A 23,200-nucleotide genomic window follows, 5' to 3' on the forward strand; every position below is an offset into this window, starting at 1 on the left:
CCCAAACTGAGTAATGACAATATCCGGGTGATCTAGAGCTCCATTTAGGTTTGAGATGTCAGCTTCCATTGACTTCCCATGAGGATCATTAGTGACTGTCACTAAAAGGTCAAGTGTGCAGAGGCTCTGGGGCGAGGGGAGGGAGTGGGGGTGGTGGGGGGTGCTTCCTCGCCTGATGGCTGAGGCCATGAGGGGGTCCCAGCCTCATGTAGGACCAAGTCAGGCTCACAAGGTACTGCCCTGGGTGTGGTCGGTTGTGGCTTCTCGTTTCCCCAGCTGCTGATCATGGCAAAGGCTAGGGGAGCCAAGCCACACTGGCAGGCCTCGCGCTCCACCTGGGCGTGAGGAGACACAGAGAAGCCCGTTCTGGAGCTCAGGACGGCGGGGTGTGCGCTGCCCACCTGCACGCGCTGACAGGCCTTAGCCCTGGCTGTGCCGCCAGCTGGTCGTGTGACACCTGACAGGCAGTGATCGAGCACCGCTCCCTGCTCTAGGATGCAAGGGAAAGAGCAAAGGACATTTGTGATGAAAAAGCTGTTAAATAGGAGGAAGGGTGCTGAGCCTGAAATCACAGAGGAGACGGGCTTTGGGGGGTGGTTCTCCTTGGAGAGTCAGAGGGAAAGGACACTGCGGATGTGGGACAAATGAGATTCCAGTTGGGGTGGAACAGGCTGAGTGTGCCGTGTTCATGAAGTCACAGGGGCTGTCCTAGGCCCACCGGAGGGTGTGAGACTGAGGTTGGAAAGATTGCTGAGTCCAACTACAGAGCGCCCTGAAAGGCAGGCAGGGGTCCAGACGTTCGTGGGGCCGTGGAGGGCTCCAAGCAGGGGGTGGGATGGCCAGGCCTGTGGGCCAAGGGGTCAGCCAGAGGCTGCGGGCACTGTGGCCAGAGCGTGCTGCCCGCGGTCAGATCCGATCCCATCACCTACATGAAGTTCTGCCTGCTCTTGGCTCTGGTGACACCACCACGTCCTGTCCCTGTTTTCCCGCCCATAAATCCTGTAAGTACTTCCTGTCCTTCCCCTGCCCAACTAAAGGGATTTATCAGAGGCAAGGATATTTTACCAAAGGCAAAGAAATAACCTGTGGTTATCTGGTCTTTATAGCTTCCTCAACATCTAGCAAAGCCTTCTTAGGCTGCTGAAATGAAAATTACTCAATAAAATTGATAAACCTTTAGCCAGATTCATCAAGAAAAAAGGGGAGAGGGCCCAAATCAGTAAAAATTAGAAATGAAAAAGGAAAAGTTACAGAAGTTCAAAGGACCGTAAGAGACTACTCCAACTGCACAGCAATAAAACGGACAACCCAGAAGAACCGCACAAGCTTCTCAGGTACAGTTTCCCAAGACTGAGCCAGGAAGAAACAGAAAATACGAACAGACTGGTTAGAAGCACTAAAATTGGATCTGTGATTTTAAAAACAACCAACCAAATGTTTTTGGCATCATGACTCTACGGACACGAGTTTGAGCAAGCTCTGGGAGATGGTGAAGGCCAGGGAAGCCTGGTGTGCTGCAGTCCATGGGGTCGCAAAGAGTCGGACACAACTGAGCAACTGAACTCACTGAACAAAGTCCATGAGGAGATGGCTTCACAGGCGAATTCTACCAAACATTTAGAGACGAATTAAGCCCATCCTTCAGAAACTTTTCCAAACTGTTCCTGCAGAGGAAGGAACACCTCCAGACTAACTCATTCTATGAGGCCACTATCACCCTGATGCCCAAACCAAGGAGATCGTGCGCACACACACACAAATTACTGAAATACAATTTACCCAAATATGCTGTACACATGCAAGATAGTTTTCCATTTCTAACTCTTGGAGAGGGAGGCTGGAGGAAAACGAATGCCGCAGCCCACTGTAGGATTTGCGCCCAGGGGCTGTTTCTCAGGGTGGAGCAAGGGAAGATGCATGTGGTTGGATAAGACGCCTTGTGCACGCTGTCCAGGCAGGAAAGCAGCAGCAACCGTGAGCACCAAGGAGCGAGCGTCTGGTCACTCACGCTGCCTCTGCCAGCAACGCAGTCCGAGAAGGTGACTATAAACGTCAGCACAGGTACTCAAGGGGGTTCTCTCTGCCCGCTCTCCCTGGAACGAACTTCAGCTTCCCGGAAAGCCCCTCAGGACTGGGAGGGCCTGTCCTTGGCGGCTGCAGCCTCAGGCCCTGGAGAACCGCTAGGAACTGAGAGCTCCCAGACCCGGCGGGAAGCGCCCAGGGACCCCTCACCTCTCCTGGGTGCTGCGTCCCACCTGAAGAAGGCGGGGTGATGCTGCTTCTGCGGGTCCTCACCAGCCAGCCTGTTCTGGCAAGGCCCCTGGCTTCCCAGAGTTTGGGGGTGTGGCGCAGAGCACAGTCACAGAGGTAGCACCATGCTTTCTACTGCCCCTGGAGTCAGTACTGTTATCTGTTCATGTGGCCAGGGGGTCAGCATCCTTACCCACCGGGCATGGACCTGGGCACCCCAGGGTGCATCTGGCATCAGGACACCTCTCTGCATCAGGGGCTGCCTCTGCCTGGGGAGGCTCACCTTTAGCAACGTGCTCAGCTCTCAAGGGGATTCCCTCGTGGCTCAGAGGGTCAAGAGTCTGCCTGCGATGTGGACGACCTGAGTTCGATCCCAGGGCATGGGGAAGATCCCCTGGAGAAGAAAATGGCAACCCACTTAAGATTTCTTGCCTGCCTGGAAAATCCCACAGACGGGGGAGCCTGGCGGGCTACAAGAAATAACATCACAGAGAGTCTGACAGGACTGAGCAACTTCACTTTCACTTTTCAGCTCGCAAGGGCGGACACTGTCTTCTGCAGCATTTCCTCTTCCTGCAACAGTGGCCAGCCGGGGCCGGGCCCGGAGGGCACCGTGGATGTGGACTGTGGGCACCAGCGGAGGGGCTGGAAGAGGGCCCTTGCCATGTGTGAGGGGGCCGCTGAGGCGGCTCCTCTCAGGGTCTCTCAGCACGTGAGCCCCACTTCTCCCTTCACCCCCTCTTGGCAGGGGCTTCCCCTGCACACCCCCAGGGCCTGCCTTGTCCACACCTGAGAGAAGGGGCCGCTTTGTGCTGGCGGGAGGAGCAGCGGGTCCCTGCCGTCACCCGGGCAGACCGAGGGGCTGACTCCTTGCCCCCTGGCCTCCCTCCTGCCGCCCCCCGACTCAGGGACACTGCAGTGACACTGGAGGGGCAGAGGACTTCACTCCTGGGGGTGGGCCAGGCCCCAGCTTCGCAGGCACTCTCCTGCCCTCTGAGAGGGAGCCGGACTCAGTGTGCAGAACAAAAGGTGGTGCACCACAAGGCACTTTCAAGGACCTGTATTTCATCCTTCACAAGCGGACAATCTGCCAAAATAACGACAGTCCGTGGGGTTCTGTCTTGGGCGCAGCTTGTGGGATTTTAGCTCCCCGACCGGGGATCGAACCCAGGGTCCCGACCGTGAAGGCGCCCAGTCAGAACCACTGGACCGCCAGGGGAAAACCCCAATCCGTGCCTTTTTTGAAGCGTCCGTCTGGCTCAGCAGGAAAAGACTTGGCTTCCGGGGACCTCGGGCACCCGGAGCCTGAGCGGCTGGAGACCCTGAGAGTCGCGGGAGGGTCCCTCGGGAGGGTCCCGGGAGGGACGGATGGAGGGGCGGGCGGCCCGGCGAGGGCTTCGGAAGGCCGCCGGCGCGGTGGGGGGGAGGGGGGGGGGGGCGAAGCACCACCCGCCGCGCCAGTCTGCCCTCGCGGTCCGGGGGACGGGCAGCGCGCCCCCTCCTCGCGGTTCGGAGTCGGCGGGGCGCCGTCGGGGCATCTCAGGCCGGCTGCAGGGGCGCGGCGGCGGCGGCGCAGCCCACCTTGTTGCTGAAGAGTCGCGAGAGGCTGCGCTTGGGGGCGGCGGCGCGCGGCGGCGGGAGGCCGCGAACGTCCCAGAGGCGCAGCGCGCCGTCGTGCGAGGCGGTGTAGAGCACCTGGCCGTGCACCTGCGGGCGCGAGGCGTGGGCGGCCGGCAGCGGGGGGCGCCCCGCCGCCCCCACCCGGCTCCTCCCGCGGCTCCGGGCTCGCCTATACGCGGCCCGCCCCGGCCGACGGAAGCGGAAGGCTCAGCCCGGGCCGAGGCCCGGGGAGGCTCTGCCCGCGGGGGCGCGCGGCTGCCGGGAGGGTGGGGTGGGGGCCCTCAGCCCTTCCCTTCCGCGGGCGCTCCACCAACCATTGCCAACCAGCCGCGGGCCCGGGGGAGGGCGGAGCGCCTACCTGGATGCAGTTGATGACGAAGGCGTGGCCGCGGAACACCCTCCGCAGCGCTCCGGACTGGGCGTCGAAGGCGCGCGCGCGGGCGTCCCCGCTGCCGGTGAACACTGTGAACACACGGGGCCGCTGGCCTCGAGCCCTCGTCCCCTCCGGGCTCTGCGGGGCGGGGCGCGGGGGGCGTGGACGGGCAGGGGGACGGAGAGTGACGGAGACCCTCTCCCAGCCCCGTCCGCTCGCCTCCCAGGGATGTCGTAATTGCAAACAGCCCAAGCCCCTTGAAAGGAAGGAGGTGGCACCTTCACTATCTTTAGTACGGCTCCCTCAAGGTCAGCGTGGGGAGCCGGGGTCCCGGGCGCCCCATGTGGACCGCAGCCGGCTCTGCAGGGCTGAGGCGGCCCACCGCCCTTGGGCTTCGGGTCAGCCTGCCCTGTCCTGTTGAGACAGAAATGGCTGTCCCACCTGAGTTTCTGATTTAAGGAGGTCTGCGGTGGGGCCTGAGAACCCTCCAGGCTAGCCAGCTTCAGGTGATGCTGGTGGTGGTTAGGGACCCCACTGAGAGCACTAGCCAGAGGACAAGCACTCCCTTGTCCACTTACTACCTTAGCCTGGGCTCTCCCGGCAGCTGACCTTGACACTAGGATTTGAATGCAAATAGTTCATCTGGCAGGGCATTCCAAGATGTGGGGAGAGAAACAGGAAGGACTCCCCGTGCAGGTGTGTTAGTGAGCAGGTAGGTGACTGCTGGGGTGCCTAAAAGAAGGGGTGGCCCGTGTCTGAGATGTCCCACCTGGGGACAAGGGCGCTGGGCTCCTTTTCCATCAACTCCTAGTCGTCCTCGGCCAGAGGACCTCAGGCTGCATCAGGAAGTGCCCCTGAGTGTGGTACCCAGACCACCTGCTCCAGCCACCCAGCAGCCTGAGTGAGCCGCAGGAAGCACCCTCGGGGGCTCCGTGTTCTTGGACTGTCTATTCCTTATCCCGCGTCCTGGGTCACCTGCCATTCCGTTTTTCTGCTAAAGCTACCAGTGAATGTGGGCTTGAAAGGGAAGTTTTGTTTGCCGGCCTTTTCAGTTCCTTTCCCGCCGCCCCTTCCACCAATGCAGGTAGTTACTGGGCATCCTGAGTGTGGGAAGAGGGCCTGGAATTTGGTCTGATTATCCTGCAGCCTGATGGCAAAGACCAACGGCCAAGTTACATAACAGCCGGCAGCGAGCAAGTAGGGTCTGTGGCATCTGCTGCAGCGGCAGGTTTCATTCCAGCTGCTGCCACAGGGAGGCGCTCTGGGCAACGTTCTTTTCTGTAAATTAGAGACTGGCAGGAGCAGAGCCATAATCACACTTAGAGCCCTGGACACAGAAACAGGGGGGCGGGAAAATCATCTTTGTGCATCAGACACCTAAGTCCTGAGGGCATCTTGGGCACTATTTTTGGAAATCCGTTCTATCTTCATCTAACACCTGTGCTGTGAAGTCCACTTGAATTTTCCACTGTGACTCCTCCTCCAGCCCAGTCTGCTCCCTCATCCCTGCGCTGGAAGGACGGTTCTCAGGCTCAGCTTCCCGTGGGGCTGGCTTCTGGCTGCTGCTGCTGCTGCTGTGTGTGTGTGTGTGAGAGAGAGAGAGAGAGAGAATAACTGGGAAAAGGAGGGTGCTGATGGGAAAATATAACATTGGGGATCGTTTTAGGAAAGAAATATCCAGGAGCGTGGGGCCCCACTCCCATCTAGGAGTGGTCAGGTTGTGCATTTTGCTTTCCCAGCACGATGCCTGTCTTCTGGGTGTAAACATGGCAAGCCTCTTGGAGAGAGCCAGGAAAGCCCAGATGTGAGAGTTTGAGATCTGCGGGACAGAGTGCTTGCTGACTACCCAGTAAGCCACTCTACCCTTCTTTTCTTCCAAAATAACCCTGATTAGTCCTGGCAGCAGTATCCCCAGGAAGAGGTTTTATTATTCCATCTCTTTTATAGGCAGTGGTCAGAGAGATGTATGCAGAAGTCTTTGGGTGGAATTTCCAGAAAAGATCTTTAAAGGGGTCTACTCATCTAGAAGATATATCCTTTTGCCCTTTCCTCCTCTTCTTCCCACTTGCCTAAAACATGATGGCTGGCACACCAGCAGCTCTCTTGAACCACGAAGTCCCCCCTTAAAGATAGATGATACGTACTAAGGATGATGAAGCAAAGTGAAGAAAGGAAACTTTGTGGTGTCTAACAACTTTGTGAAGCCATCCATTTCAGCCTAGATCACCAGTCTCTAAAATTCTTCTACATGAGGGAAGAATAAACCACTATCTCATTTAAATTCCCTGTTATCTGGATTTTCTCTTATCTGTAGTCAAACCTAATGTCAAGTGAAGCTAAACCCATGTGCCCCTCAAGTCTGGCAGGAGTTAAGCAGTGTCACTGTCTCCCTCAGGAATTTGAATGTGCCCTTGAGATCCGCTCTTAACCTGAGGTTCTCTGAACACGCAGGTCGCTGTACATCCTGGTGGGCAAAGGTGGGGAGAGGCCCCCACACGCTTATTTGGAACTTCTTTGGCTGGAGGAACAAACATGCGCAAAAGAGGCACAGCTGCCGCTCCTGGCCGCCACCCAAACTGAGCTACAGCCGAGGCTCGAGGAGGGTAGAGTGGAGTCAGCGGAAGCAGAGCGGCCTGGATGAGAGCGGACGTGCCGGGGGGTGAGGCGTGACGGGACAGGCAGGCCGGGGCTCTGGGGAGCATGGGGTCACTTACAGGTGCCCGCGTGGTACTTGAGGGCGCTCACGCTGTGTCTGTGGGCCGTGAACGTGCGCACGCGCTCGCCGGTGTCTGCCAGCCAGCACTTGACCGTCCTGTCGGCGCTGCCCGAGTACACGTGCCGGTTTACCAGCTGCGGGCAGGGGGAGGGGGGAGGTTGGCACCGGACACAGCAGGCCAGCTCAGAAGCCCCTCCAAACCTCTGTATGTAAGCGGGGAGGGGCACGTGCCGGTCTTAGTGGAGAAACTGGACGAGCCAGAAATGCCCCTGCCCGGGGGTCCCACCCGCTCGCCCACTCTGGTGCCCGAGGTCATGCTGCCCACCCCCCACCTCCTCTGCAGGGCAGTGGGGGTCAGGCGGGCTTGCAGGCATCAGAGAGACCCGGCTGCAGAGCCTCTCTGGCCCTTGGCGCTTTGCCAAGTCACTGACTCTGTTCTTAGCCGCTTCACCCACAGTGAGGACCAAGCCAGCCCCTTCCTCATGGGGCTCAGACCCAACCACACAGCACTCAGCACCCTAACTGCAGGGGCCAGGAAATGTCGGCTGCCGCTGCCAGCATTACCGCCAGGCGTTTCTCGTTAGCAGTTTCCTACTGAAGAACAGCCTGGCCCCCGGAAAGGTCACGGGAATCCACCTGTAGCTACTGTAGGTCCCAGGATTGTCCCAGCTGAGAAAACGGCTCCCAGGGCAGGGTGTTCACGCTAGACTTCCGCTCCAGGGAGGGCACGCAGGAGAGAGAAAGGTCTAGAGATAACCTGACTGGCTGTGGCGTGTGTGAGGTAGCCCTCTGCTGGGACCAGAGCTGGACACCCAGGGGCCATCACGGGGTCCTGGCCCCTGCCTTTGGAGACAGGCTTCCCCAGTTCCCGTGTGTCCCCCGCCCCCTCCGCTAGGGTGGCATTCACACCCCTGGTGGGTGCTGCAGGAGGTGAGGAATGGGCTGGGGAGACAAGGGCAGGGGGGCATGAGGAGGCGCCGGCGGGTGGGTCCCCAGCTGCCATTAGCTGGCTATGGCAACAGGTCTCCTCCACTTGGCAGAGCCCAGGAGGATGGAGGCCAGGCGACAAGCCCTGGAGAGAGCCAGGGATTGCACTGCTGGGGCCTGGAACCCCTGGAGGCTTAGGGAAGAGGAGGCCCTTCTCCAGGGGCAATGGGTGGTGGGCGGAGCACACGCTCCTGACTTTGCCACAACCCACTCCTGACTCAGTGGCCCCTTATTATCTCCTAGTTTAAATCCCAAAGGATAGGACTCTGGCCCACCTCCTCTTCCCACCCCAGCCATCGCACAGGTCAGACTTGGCCTTGGGCAAGTCGCTAAGACAGAGGCTTTGGGGGTTTCCTGTGGACCAAGTGGGCGACCAGCCTGGCCTGTGCCTCCCAGGCCCTGCCCTGCAGTCCTACTTGGGTTATGACCAGCCCAGCCAACGGAGCCTGGCTTCTGGCTTCTCTTACTGGCGTCCACTCAACCAGGACAGGGCCAAGGTGACATCCGCCTGCCTGAGCGCTCTAGCAGGATCCAGAACCTCACCCGAGTCCTCCCTCCGTCTGTGCCACCACTGATGGCGGCAGGGCTCCTGCTTGGTGCCCCCACCTGCTCCTGGCCTTTCGGGGGCCCCCCGAGCCCTGTACACAGAGTCTGGGATGTGGCCGGCTTCCCCAGGCCCCTGTGTCCTCACTGTCCCTAGAGGACCCTGGACATACACTATCTTCCCCTTTACAAGTCCTCTCTGTGCGGGAGGTGCCCCCAAGCGGACCCCCCTCATTCTTTATGGGACATCCACCCTCCAGGGCCCCTCCTCACGCTGCCCAGCACCATCTGCCTCCTGCCCCCCAAGCCTATTGCCACTGGCCCCCGTGTTTCCTGACTGTACCCCCCACCCCCGCTGTGTCCCTCCCAGAGGCAGCCCCAGACCTCCAGTGATCACACTCTCCAGACTGCCCACTGGGACTCCCAGACCTCTCAAGGGGAGCGGGTGAGGCGGAGACCCCAGTGGTGCATCTGAGCCCCATGGCCTCCACCCCTCTGCCCTCTCCAGTCCACAAAGGAGGCACAGAGGGTCCACAGCGGCTGCGGCAAAGGGAGGACGCCTCCTGCTCAAAGCAGGGGTCCTGATGATGCAGGGCCTGGCGCATGTGCCCCAGAACCAGCAAGCAGGGACTTCCCTGGTGTTGCAGTGCATGGGCATCCGCCTGCCAATGCAGGGCACACGGATTTGATCCCTGGTCCGGGAAGGTTCCACTTGCCATGGAGCAACTAAGCCCATCAGTTCAGTTCAGTCGCTCAGTCGTGTCCAACTCTTTGCGACCCATGGACTGCAGCAAGCCAGGCCTCCCTGTCCATCACCAACTCCCGGAGCTTGCTTAAACTCATGTCCATCAAGTCGGTGATGCCATCCAACCATCTCATCCTCTGTCGTCCCCTTCTCCTCTAACTAAGCCCATAAGCAACAACTCCTGAGCCTTCTTGCCCTAGAGCCTGTGCCCCGCAACAAGAGAAGCCACTGCAATGAGGCCCGTGCACTGCAACGGAAGAGTAGCCCCTGCTCACCGCAGTGAGAGAAAGCCGGAGCATCAAAGACCCAACTGAAAATAAACACATGATTAATTAAAGAAAAAAAAAGAAAGCACCAAGCAGCACACTTCAAAGCACAAACCCCAAGCCCAGAGGCTGACAAGCTGGCGGACGCCTCACGGCTCGCCTGGGCTGGTTTCCTGAAAGGACCCCCGGGGGGCAGCAGGGGAGACCAGGGAGGCTCCAGGCAGACGGAGACAGCAGGAGGGACCTGACAGGGCGAGTCTCAAGGGCCGGTCTCGCAAGATTCCCAGCGGCCAAGGCAGCTCTGAGGGACAGGACCTGGGGCCGTCTCCCTGCGGGGTGATTGCCCAAATGGAGGGCAGCTCAAGGCCCGCAGGCCTGGGGGTCCGCACCCATGGCCCTGGGTGGGGGAGCAGGCCTCACCCTCCCTCGGCTCATGACAGGCCTTGTACCGGAGCAGCGGGAGAGAATCCCCTGGGCCAGGCGGTGCACAGGGCCAGGTGCAGAGCATCGTGTGACCCTGACACGCCCTGAAAAGCTGCTCATTAAAAGCCCAGGTTACACGTTCAGTCCTGGGTTTAAATCCTGCCTCTACCCCTACCGGCTGGGAGACCCTGGGCAAGTTGCTTAACCCGCGCTGAGCTTCCGTCTCCTCGTGTACCAAATGAGAAAAATTAACCTCCATCGTGAGGATCAATTCAATCATGTCGGCAGCCTGGTCGAACCTAGGGGCTGGAACGTACACCTAAAAGGCAACAGCAACCTCTGCCCCCAAACACCCCCCTACCCGGGGGCTTTTGCAGAAAAAGAACGGAGCGCCCCCAACGACGCCACGGACGGTCAGGCAGGCACCCCACCGCCCTTGGACTGCCCCACACTCGACCGCACCTTTCCTGTCCCTGTCTGGCTGTCTTTGAAATATTTCTTTAAAAAGACATGAAGTATTGTGATCCATTTTGTACACTTTTGTGTGTATTACATTTTAAAAAGTTAAATGTAAAAAAAACAAAGTATTTCAAAAAGGTATCAATTAAGCATGACAGAGTGTTAATACCTCATTTCAAGAGGCGGCTACATAGAGTCTGTCCTAGTGTCTGCTACGCTTCATGGTTCAAATGTTTCACAACAAAAAATGTAAAAAGCATAACATATGAAGGGACAGGAAAGATTCTCCACTTTCTCTTTCTTCACAAGGACCACCTGCCCGAGCCCAGACCCTGGGAGCTTCTGGGAAGAGTGGGGGTAAGGGAGCAGGGCCCCTTGGTGGTCAGCGGGCTTGACCTTGAATTTGCTACCTGGAGGTGAGCCCTGGCCTCTGCTCTGGCCCACCTTCTCCACAGGAGGCCCGTGCACACCTGGCTCCACCCTGACCTGGCTTCTGGAACCCTCTGGGGCTGGCTTGCTTGACCCTGGATACACGTCCTCTAGTGAAGGGGAAAGGCAGAGGCCCCGCGGGACTTGGCCGATTTCTCGGGACCCCCCTCTGCTCCCAGAAAGTTCCGAGTGGGCTGCAGGTGGAGGATGCTACGGTGGGTACCATATCCATGCAGGCCCATAGCTCAGAGGCAGGTTCATCTGTTCTCTTAGCCTCTGAAAAGGCGGCCCACAAGTTTATCTCCACACACAGAAGGACCTGACCAGGCACAGTGTACACAGGGCAGCCCCCCAGGGGGCTAGACTCCAATAAAAAAATTTTTTTTTTTTATTAAAAAAAGATACCAGGCAGCCAACTCTCAGCTCAGCACCCACACCCCCATCACCAGTCTCCCTCAAGCAGGATCTGAGTTAGAAAGACACCATTTGTGTTAACACAACCAAAGACACATGGCCACTCTGGGGTTCACCAGGGTCAGAGGTCATTCTGTCCAAGCACAGTGGAGACCTTCTCTACTCCACTGGTCCTGGGGTCCCAGGGCTACCCTTCACCCCCAGAACCCAAAATTGGGCCTCCTGGCCCGGCTCTCCAGGGGACGGCCGCATGCCGCTTCCTGACACCTCGAGCACACCCCATCGCTGCCCTGGTGGCTCCTAGAGCCTCCGTGTCACCAAGCCCTGGACCCCAACCTGCTCATCTCGGGTGTGGGAACCGGCCTGGAGAAGGGAAGAGGCCGTGGCCACAACCGGGACCAGGAACACCCAGACCCTGATATTTCGACAGAGGGAGGGACCACATCCAGCAGATGTGCTCACTGAGTGTGGCCAGCGCATCCCCAGAGGCTCCAGAGCAAGTATCACGGGCTGACGGGTGTCAAGAACAGGCTCCATGGCAGGCACCGTGTCTGCGTCAACTCAGGAAGTCCTCACGACCGCTGAGGGGAGGCACAGCTCCTGGTCCGGGATCCCTGATCCAGATCACAGGGCCCGAGGTGTTTCGGGAGCTTTTGGACTCGAGGAACACACGCATGCTTCCACAGCAAAGTATATGCGTGCATTCCCAGGAAGTGGGATGAGCTGACCCACCACCAGTCTCCTGTCTGTTCAGGCCAGGCTTTGCCGCCAAGCGAGTTTTGATGCCCAGGCTAAGGAAAAAACTTCATTTCTTTTGGGAACTTCTGGATTTAGGAATTATGGACCACAATTGGGCTTCCCAGGTGGCTCAGCGGGTAAAGAATACACCTGCAATGCAGGAGACGCAGGCAGACGCAAGTTCAAGCCCCAGGCCAGGAAGATCCCCTGGAGGAGGGCATGGCAACCCCCTCCAGTGTTCTTGCCTGGAGAATCCCATGGATAGTGGAGCCTGATGGGCTACAGTCCATGGGGTCTCAAAGAGCTGGACATGAATGAAGTGACTGAGCATGCATGGAGAGACCACAGTTTGTGGGTAGACCTGATCCTCATCTCACAAGGAAGGAAACAAAAATTCACGTGTGAACAACAGCCCTCACCCTGTTCCTGTGAATGTGACGTATTTGGAAACAGGTCTCTAAAGAGGCAATTAGGACCTGCTGGTGGTCCAGTGGTTGGGGCTCCACGCTTCCATGGCAGGGGACGCAAGTTTGATCTCTGATTGGGGGACTAGAATCCCACACATCACGGGGCATGGCCAAGATAGATGTAAGAATAAAAAAAGTGCCCTGAACATTTATTGGAAGGACTGATGCTGAAACTCCAATACTTTGGCCACCTGATGCGAAGAGCCATCTCACTGGAAAAGACCCCAATGCTGGGAAAGACTGAAGGCAGGAGAAGGGGACGATAGAGGGTGAGATGGTTGGATGGCATCACAGACTCAATGGACATGAGTTTCAGCCAGCTCTGGGAGATGGTGAGGGACAGGGAAGCATGGTGTGCTGCAGTCCATGGGGTTGCAAAGAGTCAGACACGACTGAGCAACTGGACAACAACAACTTTAAAAGAGGTAATTAAGCTAAAATGAGGGCACTAGGGTGGAACCTCATCCAGTGTGATGAGTGTCCTTACAAGAGGAAATGCGGATGCAGAGGGAAGACCACATGAGGATACAGAAGGGCCATCTACAAGCGGAGGAGAGAGGCCTCGGAAGAAACCGACCCTGCCCACACCCTGCTCTTGGACTTTCAGCCTCCAGAGCGGTGAGCCAACCAGTCTCAGTTGTTCCACCTGCCCCATCTGCGGTTACTTTGTTACACAGCCTGAGCTGACTGGTACACAGGGTGGCCAGCCGCTCTGAGCCTGACCCAGGGAAGGTGCCGGGGGGCCCCCAGCAGTCAGGCAGGTCTCACCTCCAGACAGATGACGGAGCCCTGGTGCTCCCGGAACACGCGCAGCTGCTGGCCGCTCAGGATGTCCCAGGCGCGGACGGTGGCATCCGTGCTGCCCGTGAAGGCCGTGCGGCCCGGGGCATCCAGCACCAGGCAGAGCACAGCGCCCGTGTGGCCCCGCAGTGTCTGATGGCAGCAGCCGCTGGCCACCTGCCACACCTTGGCCGTGGCATCCGTGCTGCCTGTCACCAGGAGGCCCCCGGCCACCGCCTCCTCCACGCAGGGGGCCCCAGCGTAGGCCAGGGTCAGCACACAGTTGCGGTGACCCCGGAACTCCCGGGCCACCTGCCCCCTGTCCACGCTCCAGGCGCGGGCCGTCCGGTCATAGGAGCTGCTGAAGAGCTGGTTGTCGGCGACCAGGATCCTGGTGGTGAGACGGGAAGGGTCAGGGGTCAGGCAGCAAAGGGCTGCCCGGCAGGCCGGCACGGGGTCCCCTGTGACTGGTGACTGACGTGTTCAATGAGCCCAGGAGATGGATGAGAAACTGGAAATGCTCCCAGCGATTGGCAGACACGAATTGGAGAAAAACCTCAAGGCCAAGGAATCTCGAACCCCCTTTTCAAGGGACAGTGAGGCGGCTGGGGGAGGCCATGGGGGAGCAGAGCCTCCCAAGCAGTAAATATTCCCGATTCTTACTCCTGTTCTGATGTACGCTAAGCATTTCTCCGCAGAAAATACACTACAACTCTGTGTGTAACTTCACAGGGCATGAGAGCGGACCCTAATTTACACACTCACCCCCAGAGGCAGCTGCCTGAAGCTGGAATGGGGTGTGTCATCTATGTGGGGACAGAGGGGTCAGGACCCCCCACCACAGAGTCAGAGGAACCTTGTGATCCCTCTTTTTTTTAAAGTTTATTTATGTATTGGCTGTGCCGAGTCTTCGTTGCTGCAGGCTTTTCTCTAGTTGCAGCAGGTGGGGGCCTCCTGTCTATCAGGTATGCAGGCTAATCATCTCATGCCCTCTCTTTCAAAAGGTCTCGCCTGGGGACTTCCCTGGCAGTCCCGTGTTGACCCCGAGCTTCCACTACAGGGAGCACGGTTCCATCCCCGGTCAGGGAACTGAGATCCCGCGTGCTGTGCCGTGCTGCCAAAAAATGTAAACGTTAAAACCATAAAAAGGTCTCACCTGTGAGCCGAGCACAGGCAGGGGGAGAGACGGATATGGAGTGGAGCGGACCCTCCGCCCGCCTCTCACCCAGGATCGTCCTCCCGCCCACGAGTCGTTAAGGAAGCAGCCCGCACACTCTCAGTAGGCGCCGGCTTCTTCCCTAACGCCAGGAGGTGCGGTTTTCACCGCATGGGTGCTTCTAAAGGCAAGTGATGACCTGGCACCCTGGGTGACGTCCCGGGGGCCCGAGTCCTGCCTGTGTGGCCTGTGATGGCAGGGACGCTGGGCCAGGCCGGTGTCCCCAGAAGCTCACACACCTGGCCCTGCTCTGAAACCATGAGAAGCGAAGTCCACGTCCTCACCCAGGGACACGGAACGTTTGTGAGCACAGCTATGTAACAATGCAAATACGCACCCGGAGATGTTCAGAACAGCCAACTGCTCAAAAGGAGTCTCTGGGTGTGTGTCTGTGCTTGAGTGCATATGTGTGTTTGCCTGTGAACATGTGTGCTCAGCAGAGCATAATTTCTGTGCAGATTTACTTCTCAGGAGTCACCTGCAAATGTAGGAGACCCTGGTTCGATTCCTCGGTCAGGAAGATCTGCTGGAGAAGGGATAGGCTCCCCACTCCCATCTTCTTGGGCTTCCCTGGTGGCTCAGCTGGTAAAGAATCTGCCTGCGGGAGACCTGGGTTCCATCCCTGGGTTGGGAAGATCCCCTGGAGAAGGGAAAGGCTGCCTCCTCCAGTATTCTGGTCTGGAGAATTCCAGGGACTGAACAGTCCATGGGGTTGCAAAGAGTGAGACGCTGAGCAACGTCCACTTTCACTTCTGAGGAGCGGTTGGGTACAGTCAGGGCTGGCTGGCCACCTGAGATGGGACCCTCTCCACCTGCCCCTTCCTCTGTCGGCCCTTCCAGCAGCACCCAGCCTCACAAGAGGAGTTGCCCCCAGGCCCACACTCTTCCTCAGTCACAGACTTCTTTCTCGAGGTAAACCACTGCTGGGAACTAATTTCCCGGCAGCCCAGTGGTCAAGACTCTGAACACTCACTGCTGAGAGCCCGGGTTTGATCCCTGGTTGGGGAACGAGGATTCCTCAAGGTTCGAAACCAAAAAAAAAAAAAAAATACATATATATATTTAAATAAATAAGTGGGACAGCAGGCTGGGCAGAGGCCAGCAGTAGCTGAGACCCAAGTCCTCATCCCAGCCCTCCTCCACCCCTGCCTGGCCGGGCCTGGCCTCCCAGGTCCCTGGTCCCCACCTGCTCTGGCTAAGGCGGGTGGCGGCTTGGGGGAGGGGAATCAGAGCTCAGCTGCAGGAGGCAGGGGCTGGAGCTCTCCTGGGGTCCCCACTGGGGTCCTTCTCCTCTCAGCACCATCCTGAGTCAGTGTGATACTTTGGCCTTTCTCCTGCCCTGTGTGAGCATCCATCCGTCGGGGGCCATCAATGACCAAACTGGCCCACCATTTCCACCCGCTGTGTGCCGGACCAGCCGGCCAGACGGGTCCCACCCGGCCCCAGGCTCTGCAAAGCCCACACTGGCTGAAAACAGCCTTTGCTCCCTGTCCTCTGCAACCACGGCCCCCATAGCGCCTGGTTGCACGTTCTTCGCCTAGTTAACTCCCTGGAGAGGCGCCCTTCCCGGCCCCTGAGGTCAGGAGGGCCCAAGGGCAGGTGCCCAGACTCCAGATACTACCAGGCAGTCCCTCAGGGGACGGGGGAGGGGGGGCGGGGTTTGAGACGGCCCCAAGTTACAGAAATACTGTCCAGCGGATCTGATCAGCAAGGAATTTCCATGGCTCAGCTCAGACCCAAACTCGATACGTTTTTGGAAAAACTCAAACCTCTGTGAGAAGGAGCGGCTGGGATATTTTCAACAGCAACAGGGAAAGAAGAGGTTGAAAAACATCCTCGACTCCCTCTGCAGAGCAAGCCCCATTCTGCTCCTCCTCCAAGCGCCCAGTCCAGCATCAGGCACCGATTAAGCCGTTTCCTCTGGAATCTGCTCCCATCGGTAGGAGCTGTAGCCTCCAAGGCCTTTCCCTGCACCCAGCTGGGGGCAGTTGTGCTGTAGGGCCAGCGAGGATGTCCAGGCACTAGTCTAAGGGTTGGTGATGCCTCCCTGTCCGCATCTCCACCTCCCAACCTGCCCCCCACTGACCCCCAAAACACACACACCTGCAGCCCTGGGCAGTTGGCACTTGTCACACCCGGGGACACTTCTGTCCTGGGGCTTCCACTGCCCTGTGCTCCTGGCCACCTCCCCACACGTCCACAGGTGCTCCTCACAGAAGCTAAGTTCCTCCAGGGCAGGGGCCCCACAGCCTACATCTCGGTCCCCAGTCCTCACCCCCCGGCCCCACTGACCTGTTCACGATGGACGTGTGTCCCCGGAACACCTGCAGACACTGCCCGGTCAGCACATCCCACTTCCTGATGGTGCAGTCAGCGCTGCAGGTGAAGGCGGCCTCGTCCTCCAGCTGGCAGAAGGTCACGTAGCTCTCGTGTCCTGCAGACGAGGGGAGGACACGTGAGCGCTGCGGGGCAGGCCTGCTCCCTGAGCGTGTTTGAGACGCGGAGGAAGGGAAGAAAGCAGCTTGCGGGCAGTTTGGGCTGAGTCCAGAAGGGATCAGCACTTCAAAACAGTGCTGTAACTCTGGGAGACTCTCAGGAATCGTGGGGAGCCAGGAGCAATTCAGGGAGCACTCAGCCTGCCCCGGAATCCTTCCTCACTTCTCTGCTTCCCTCCTCCTTCTTAACCATCTTCTTTTAGTCTTTTTAAAAGAAAATATTTATTTACTTATTTACTTGGCCGTGCCGGGTTTTGGCTGCAGCACGTGGGATCTTGTTCCTGGGCCTCCTGCGCTGGGAGTGCAGAGTCTTAGCCACTGGACCACCAGGGAAGTCCCTCCTTTTCTTCAAACTTTTCAGCTCCTTGTATTTACTCAGTCATTCAACGAGCCCCATGTTATAGAGGCAGGAAGAACAGAGGCCAGGGGCATGGTCTTTGGAACCAGATTGCCCAGGAGAGCAGCCTGGTGCTGCTACTGGCTGCCTGGGGGCAAGTTATTTCCTTCTCTGTGCCTCGATTTCCTCACCTGAAATGGGGAGAGTGCCGCTGCCTGAGTCACGGGGCCACTGCACAGGGTGCGTAAATGCTAGCTGTGAGCTGTCCTTACGTTTGGGGAGAGACCCTGGTGGGCAGAACACGGGCCCCAAACAGAGCTGGTTCCTAATTGCTGGAACCTAGAAATGTTGCCTTTCTTGGAAAAAGACACATTTACAGGTGCAACTCATTAAGGAGGACCCTGAGATGGGGAGATGATCCTGGATATCAGGATGGGCTCTACATGCCTTCACAAGCATCCTCATAAGAAGGCAGAGGGAGGGCTCAGGACATGGAGAAGGCATGCTGAAGAAGGAGCAGAGACGTGTGGCTGCTGGCCCTGAAGACCGGAGCGATGAGGCCACAAGCCAAGGGATGCAGCAGCTGCCAGAAGCTGGAAAGGTGACCACGGTCTCCCTGCAGGTTTTAGAGGAAACCTGGATTTCGTCCCAGTGACACTGATTTTGGGCCTCCAGATTTGTGCCATAATAAACTTGTTTCAAGGAAACCCAGTGTGATCATCAGTCACAGCACCCACAGGAAACACTTACAGATCCAGGGATAAGTAAGACACGTCCCCTGCAAAGACTTTGCCAACAAAGGTCCATATAGTCAAAGCTGTGGTTTCTCCAGTGGTCTGTATGGACGTGAGAACTGGACCATAAGGAGAGCTGAGCACTGAAGAATTGATGCTTTTGAACTGCGGTGCTGGAGAAGACTCTTCAGAGTCCCTTGGACTGCAAGGAGACCCAACCAGTCAATCCTAAAGGAAATCAGTCCTGAATATTCATTAGGACTGATGCTGAAGCTGAAGCTCCAATACTTTGGCCACCTGATGCAAAGAACTGACTCACTGGAGAAGACCCTGATGCTGGGAAAGATCGAAGGTGGGAGGAGAAGGGGACAGAGGATGAGATGGTTGGATGGCATCACCAACTCGATGGACATGAGTTTGAGCAAGCTCCGGGAGATAGTGGAGGATGGGGAGGCCTGGCGTGCTGCAGTCCATGGGGTCGCAAAGAGTTGGACACAACTGAACAACAACTTGCCTTCCAGGAGAACAGCCAGGCCAGAAGGAGGGACAGTTGGCCAAGAGTGACGGGTGCAGGGACAGTGCATGACAAGGGTCAGCAGAACAGATGCCGGGTGTGGTGGGTGAGGAAGGGTCTCTGTGGTGTCTGTCCAGAGAAGAGGAAGTGTCTGAGCAAGGAGATGGCACACACCAAGCAGGAGGGGCCCCGGGGGCCAGGACTCAGGCACTCAGCAGAGAAGGTGGATGAAGCAGACAGGGCGAGGGCAGAGGTCTGGGACGGAGCGAGGGCCATGCAGCCCGGGGTCTCGCCAAGCGCACTTGGCCATCGCTCTTACGGGGCAGTTGTCTGATCTTCCGGCTCTCACCCTGGCTGTGGGGTTGATCTTTACGCCTCGAGCCTTATTATGCAGCCCTGGGGACCCTTGATCCCTGGACACAGAAGAGCCTGTTTTCCAGGTAAGCGTTTGCTTGTATGTACATGGCTGAATCCCTCCGAGGTTCACCTGAAACCTTCACAACATAGTTTGTTCATCAGCTATGCGGGAGCTAACTTGCTGCAGTCTTGTCCGACTCTTTGCCACCCCATAGCTCACCAGGCTCCTCTGTCCATGGAATGCTCCAGGCCAGAATACTGGAGTGGGTAGTCCTTCCCTTCTCCAGGGGATCTTCCTGACCAGGGGATGGAGCCCAGGTCTCCTGTATTGCAGGCGGATTCTTTACCACCTGAGTCACCAGGGAAGCCCCTTAATGGCTATACCCCAATAGAAAATAAAAGTTAAAAGAAAAAAAAAAAAGAAGAAGAAGTGTTTTCATCTCGAATATAATCACGTCCAACAGTAAACTGAAGCTGACTCTACTGGAGGAGAATTCAGAGACCAGAAAAATCAGTGGAATCAGAGGAATGTGAGACCTCAGAGCTATGTCACAGACAAGGCGAGTGATGAACACAAAACAAGAACGATGTGAGTGATGTATTTATGACATTAAAGATTTTGATCCGATTTTAAAAATTTCCTCTCAATGTCTGGTATCAATTAGACAAGGATTTAGAACCTCCTGAGCAGTTTCGAACTGATTCTCACTTTTTTTTTTGGCCTGGGGTTCAAGCTTAATTACTCTTGAAAGAACCCAACTTTGTGGGTTCTAAGAAACAGAATTTTTTTTTTAAAAAGTAAGAAATAAATATTTTCTTGGATAGCATATGCCAGGCCTCTAGGAAAACAACGTTTGTGAATTAAGTAAACATGAGATTGTTTCCATCAAAGTGCATGTCAGTTTAAAAGTCGAGGGCAAAATGTGTTTGGCAAAACGCGGCCCAGCTTTCTGCCAACCCCAAAATGTTTATATAATATTTGAGGGTTGTCAACACGCTCTCCTCGAGACCGGATCTGCCGTCAGGAGGGGTTGGGAGCACTCAGCACCGAGACAGGGGTCCCCCAAAGCCCACCAAGACTAGGAAAGTGTCCCCCAGGGCACCACCCCCAGTCCAGACTAAGACTAAGGCGCTTAGTCCAAAATCTAAGCTCCTTCCGTGCCGTCTCAGCAGCATCGGACAGCAGGAAGGCAGAGCGCAAGTGCACCCACCAACCAGACCAAGGGAAGCACTGAAATCCCCAGGCTGGCACCTCGGCTCGATGGAACTGTAGTCATTGGCCAAGACTGTGAGTGGGGCCGCTCCTCTGATTTGTAGAAGTTGAAACAACGATGGACACGTGACTGCAAACCAACAGAAGTATAAACAAAGGCTTGAAGAAAAGAGGTAACAACGAAAAGAAGTTCTTCGGTGTGGAAAAGCTCATCTCTGAAGCTGGGCTGGACTGATCCTCCACCCTCTGGGGGGCCTGGCCAGGCTGGCGGGGGTCCCTGCACCAGTCAAGGCTCTTTCGTGCACACACCCCTTCTCCGGCACCAGACATCCATCTCACACCAAAGGGAGCCCTCCGGGCTTGGAGTCCTTGCCACACCGGGGTCCTGGGGGCTGTGAGCAAGGCCCTGGCTGTAACCCACAGACTAGAAGCCACCAAGCAACAACAGGGCCCCATCACCCCGGCAGGGTCACCGAGGATGCAGGCGGGAGGGGCCCTTGCGTCCCTGGGGACACAGAGCCTCGGCCACGAGCTGTTGGAATTGTGCAGAATAAGCAAGAAAGCCAAACGAAAAATAAATATTTTTGAAGGGCTGCAGAATGCAGATAAAATGTGGTTATTTTGTTCAAGAGAATATGCTGAGGCTCAGGGTTTCCTGCCAAGGTAGTTGGCCCTCCCGGCCTCCCGGCTCGCATGCCCTTGGACATGCTGGGGGGTTCAGAGTTGAAGTAACCCCTCCATGGGCAGGAGCGGCTCACCCCACCAGAGACCAGGGTCTGCAGGGGCCGAGGGGCCCAGGGCGGGCATGGCCCTGCTGAACTCGCCTTCAGCTCAGCACGACAAGCTCTGCTGCCCCTGGAGTCTTCCGTTTGCACAGTGGGGCCCCCTGCCCTTGTCCAAGCTGCTCTCTGCAGCCCCCCCCAGGCTCCCTGTCCCCACTCTGGGCTCCCTATCCCCCCATGGGCTCCCTGTCCCCCCTGTGCACTCCCTGTCCCCCACTGTGAGTTCCCTGTCCCCCCTGGGGGCTCCCTATCCTCCCTGTGGGCTCCCTGTCCTCCCCGTGGGCTCCCTGTCCCCACTGTGGGCTCCCTGTCCCCACTGTGAGTTCCCTGTCCCCACTGTGAGCTCCCTATACCCGCTGTGGGCTCCCTGTCCCCCCCAAGGGGCTCCCTATCCCCACTGTGGGCTTCCTGTCCCCCCCAGGGGCTCCCTATCCCCACTGTGGGCTCCCTATACCCGCTGTGGGCTCCCTGTCCCCCCCAGGAGCTCCCTATACCCCCCTGGGGCTCCCTGTCCCCCCCAGGGGCTCCCTATCCCCACTGTGGGCTTCCTGTCCCCCCCAGGGGCTCCCTATCCCCACTGTGGGCTCCCTATACCCACTGTGGGCTCCCTGTCCCCCCCAGGGGCTCCCTATCCCCACTGTGGGCTTCCTGTCCCCCCCAGGGGCTCCCTATCCCCACTGTGGGCTCCCTGTCCCCCCTGGGGGCTCCCTGTCCCCTCTCTCTGGGGGTTTCCTGTCCCCCCACCCCCCACTGCCATCAGGGCTCAGACAGTCGGGAGCTCCAGGAGGGGCCTCCAGTTCAGGATGTGTCCCCCGAGGCCCACAAACCAGGGTCCTGCCTCCCTGGACGAAGCCCCCTCCGCACCACGGCCGCCTGGGGAGGGTCAGCCCTGCTGAGACCCAGGTTCTGCGGTTTCCCACCCTCTGCCCACATTTGCCAAAGTCCCTTCATGAAACTCCGTGAGTGACCATTTGGGAGAGGCCGCTGGTTTCCTGCTGCTGCCCGAACACGGAAGCTCTGGCCAGAATGGACGGGGTCTGACAAAGCCACGGGGAACCCCAGCGTGGGCCACACGCCCCCCAGGCTCCCACCCCCGCGCTGGTCTCTGTTGCCACCTCAGTGCCCGTCCTCAGCCCCAGCCTCTCTGGTCCCGCAACCTCAACCAAACTGCCGTCTGCTCCCATCCCATTCTCCTTGATCCGCTCCCATGGGGGAGCTCTCCTCCCAGGACGGTGGTCTCCACAGAGCTGGAGAATGAGTCACCAGTGTGGGCTTCTTTCCCTTCCGTGCTGAAAATCCAGGGCTGCTTTTTTACGGAACGCTTCTTTGACCGGGACAAAGCTAAGAACAATTTTGTTTCTGTCTGAATGTCTCCCCTGGGCACCTACGTGCCCTTTTAAAAGCATGTATGAGATGACTCAGCAATCCCACTTGTGGGTACACACCCAGAAGGGAAAGCAGGGCCTAGGAGAGAGATTTGCACACCTGGGTTCACAGCAGCATCACTCACAAAGTCAGTGGAAGCAGTGCAAGTGTTCAAGGGTGGGTGATGGATAAAGATGAATTAGATCCACACAAGCGAAGAGGGTTCTGCTTTCAAAAGGAGGACATTCTGCCCCGTGTCACAGCCTTGGGGACACTGAGCGGACGGAAACACGCCATCACAAAAAGACAAAGTAATATGTATAAAATAAAAATATAAAAAGACAAATTCCACTTATACAAGGAACCCATGGGAGTCAGGTTCCCAGAGGAAGAAGCAGAATGGTGGGAGCCAGGAGCTGGGGAGGGAGAAGGGGGGTTATTGTTCGGTGGGGACGATGAAAAAGTCCTGGAGGAGGTGAGGTGATGGTTGCATGACATTTTTGAAGTTCAGTATCTCTGAGCTGGACATTAAAGATGGTTAAGATGGTAAACTTTATGTTACTTTTTTTTATATATAACAATTAAAAATTGTCTCCATTCCAGGCCCGCCTGGGACAAGAAGTGAACCCTGACTAGCCCAGCTCACCAAGTTCCTGCTCATCTGAAGTTCAAGCACACAGCCCCTCAGTTAAGCAATCCAATCTGCAAACTCCCCGGGCTGGGCCAAGTCTCTGGCACCTCTGAATCCGACACAGGCACCCAGTGCGGTCAAGCCAACTGGCAGGTGAGGGGACTCACAGGGAGGAGCGCAGAGGGCGGGCTAGCCTCAGTTTCCTCATCTACAAAATGGGATTGATACAGGGTTGTGAGAAGCAAACGCGGAAGAGCTTTGGAGCCGGCACAGTTCAGGGCCCAGGGGATGCTGTTTCTAATTTGTGCGTGAAGGGTATGTCAGCAAATGCAAGGAACTAGGAGCT

At 57.6% G+C, this 23,200-nt stretch overlaps 1 protein-coding gene across 10 annotated transcripts in view; it reads right to left on the reverse strand.

Moving 5' to 3' along the window:
- WDR86 (WD repeat domain 86) overlaps nucleotides 1-23,200 on the reverse strand; it is a 43,343-nt gene that overhangs the window by 13,858 nt on the left and 6,285 nt on the right. For 4 of the 10 annotated variants that reach the window (XR_011566377.1, XR_011566378.1, XM_070788439.1 and 1 more), the window contains exons 3-8: nucleotides 16,719-16,860; nucleotides 13,199-13,601; nucleotides 6,958-7,093; nucleotides 4,229-4,332; nucleotides 3,832-3,957; nucleotides 2,534-2,644 (exon numbers count right to left, since the gene is read on the reverse strand). Coding sequence is in view for 8 of the 10 variants with exons in the window: in XM_070788439.1 (XP_070644540.1) it covers nucleotides 2,576-2,644; nucleotides 3,832-3,957; nucleotides 4,229-4,332; nucleotides 6,958-7,093; nucleotides 13,199-13,601; nucleotides 16,719-16,860 (980 nt within the window). In the remaining 2 variants the exon portion in view is untranslated. The other 6 variants (XM_070788441.1, XM_070788440.1, XM_070788436.1 and 3 more) reach the window with 4 other exon arrangements.

This window comes from Bos indicus, chromosome 4 (assembly GCF_029378745.1).
Source record: "Bos indicus isolate NIAB-ARS_2022 breed Sahiwal x Tharparkar chromosome 4, NIAB-ARS_B.indTharparkar_mat_pri_1.0, whole genome shotgun sequence".
Classification (NCBI taxonomy): domain Eukaryota; kingdom Metazoa; phylum Chordata; class Mammalia; order Artiodactyla; family Bovidae; genus Bos; species Bos indicus.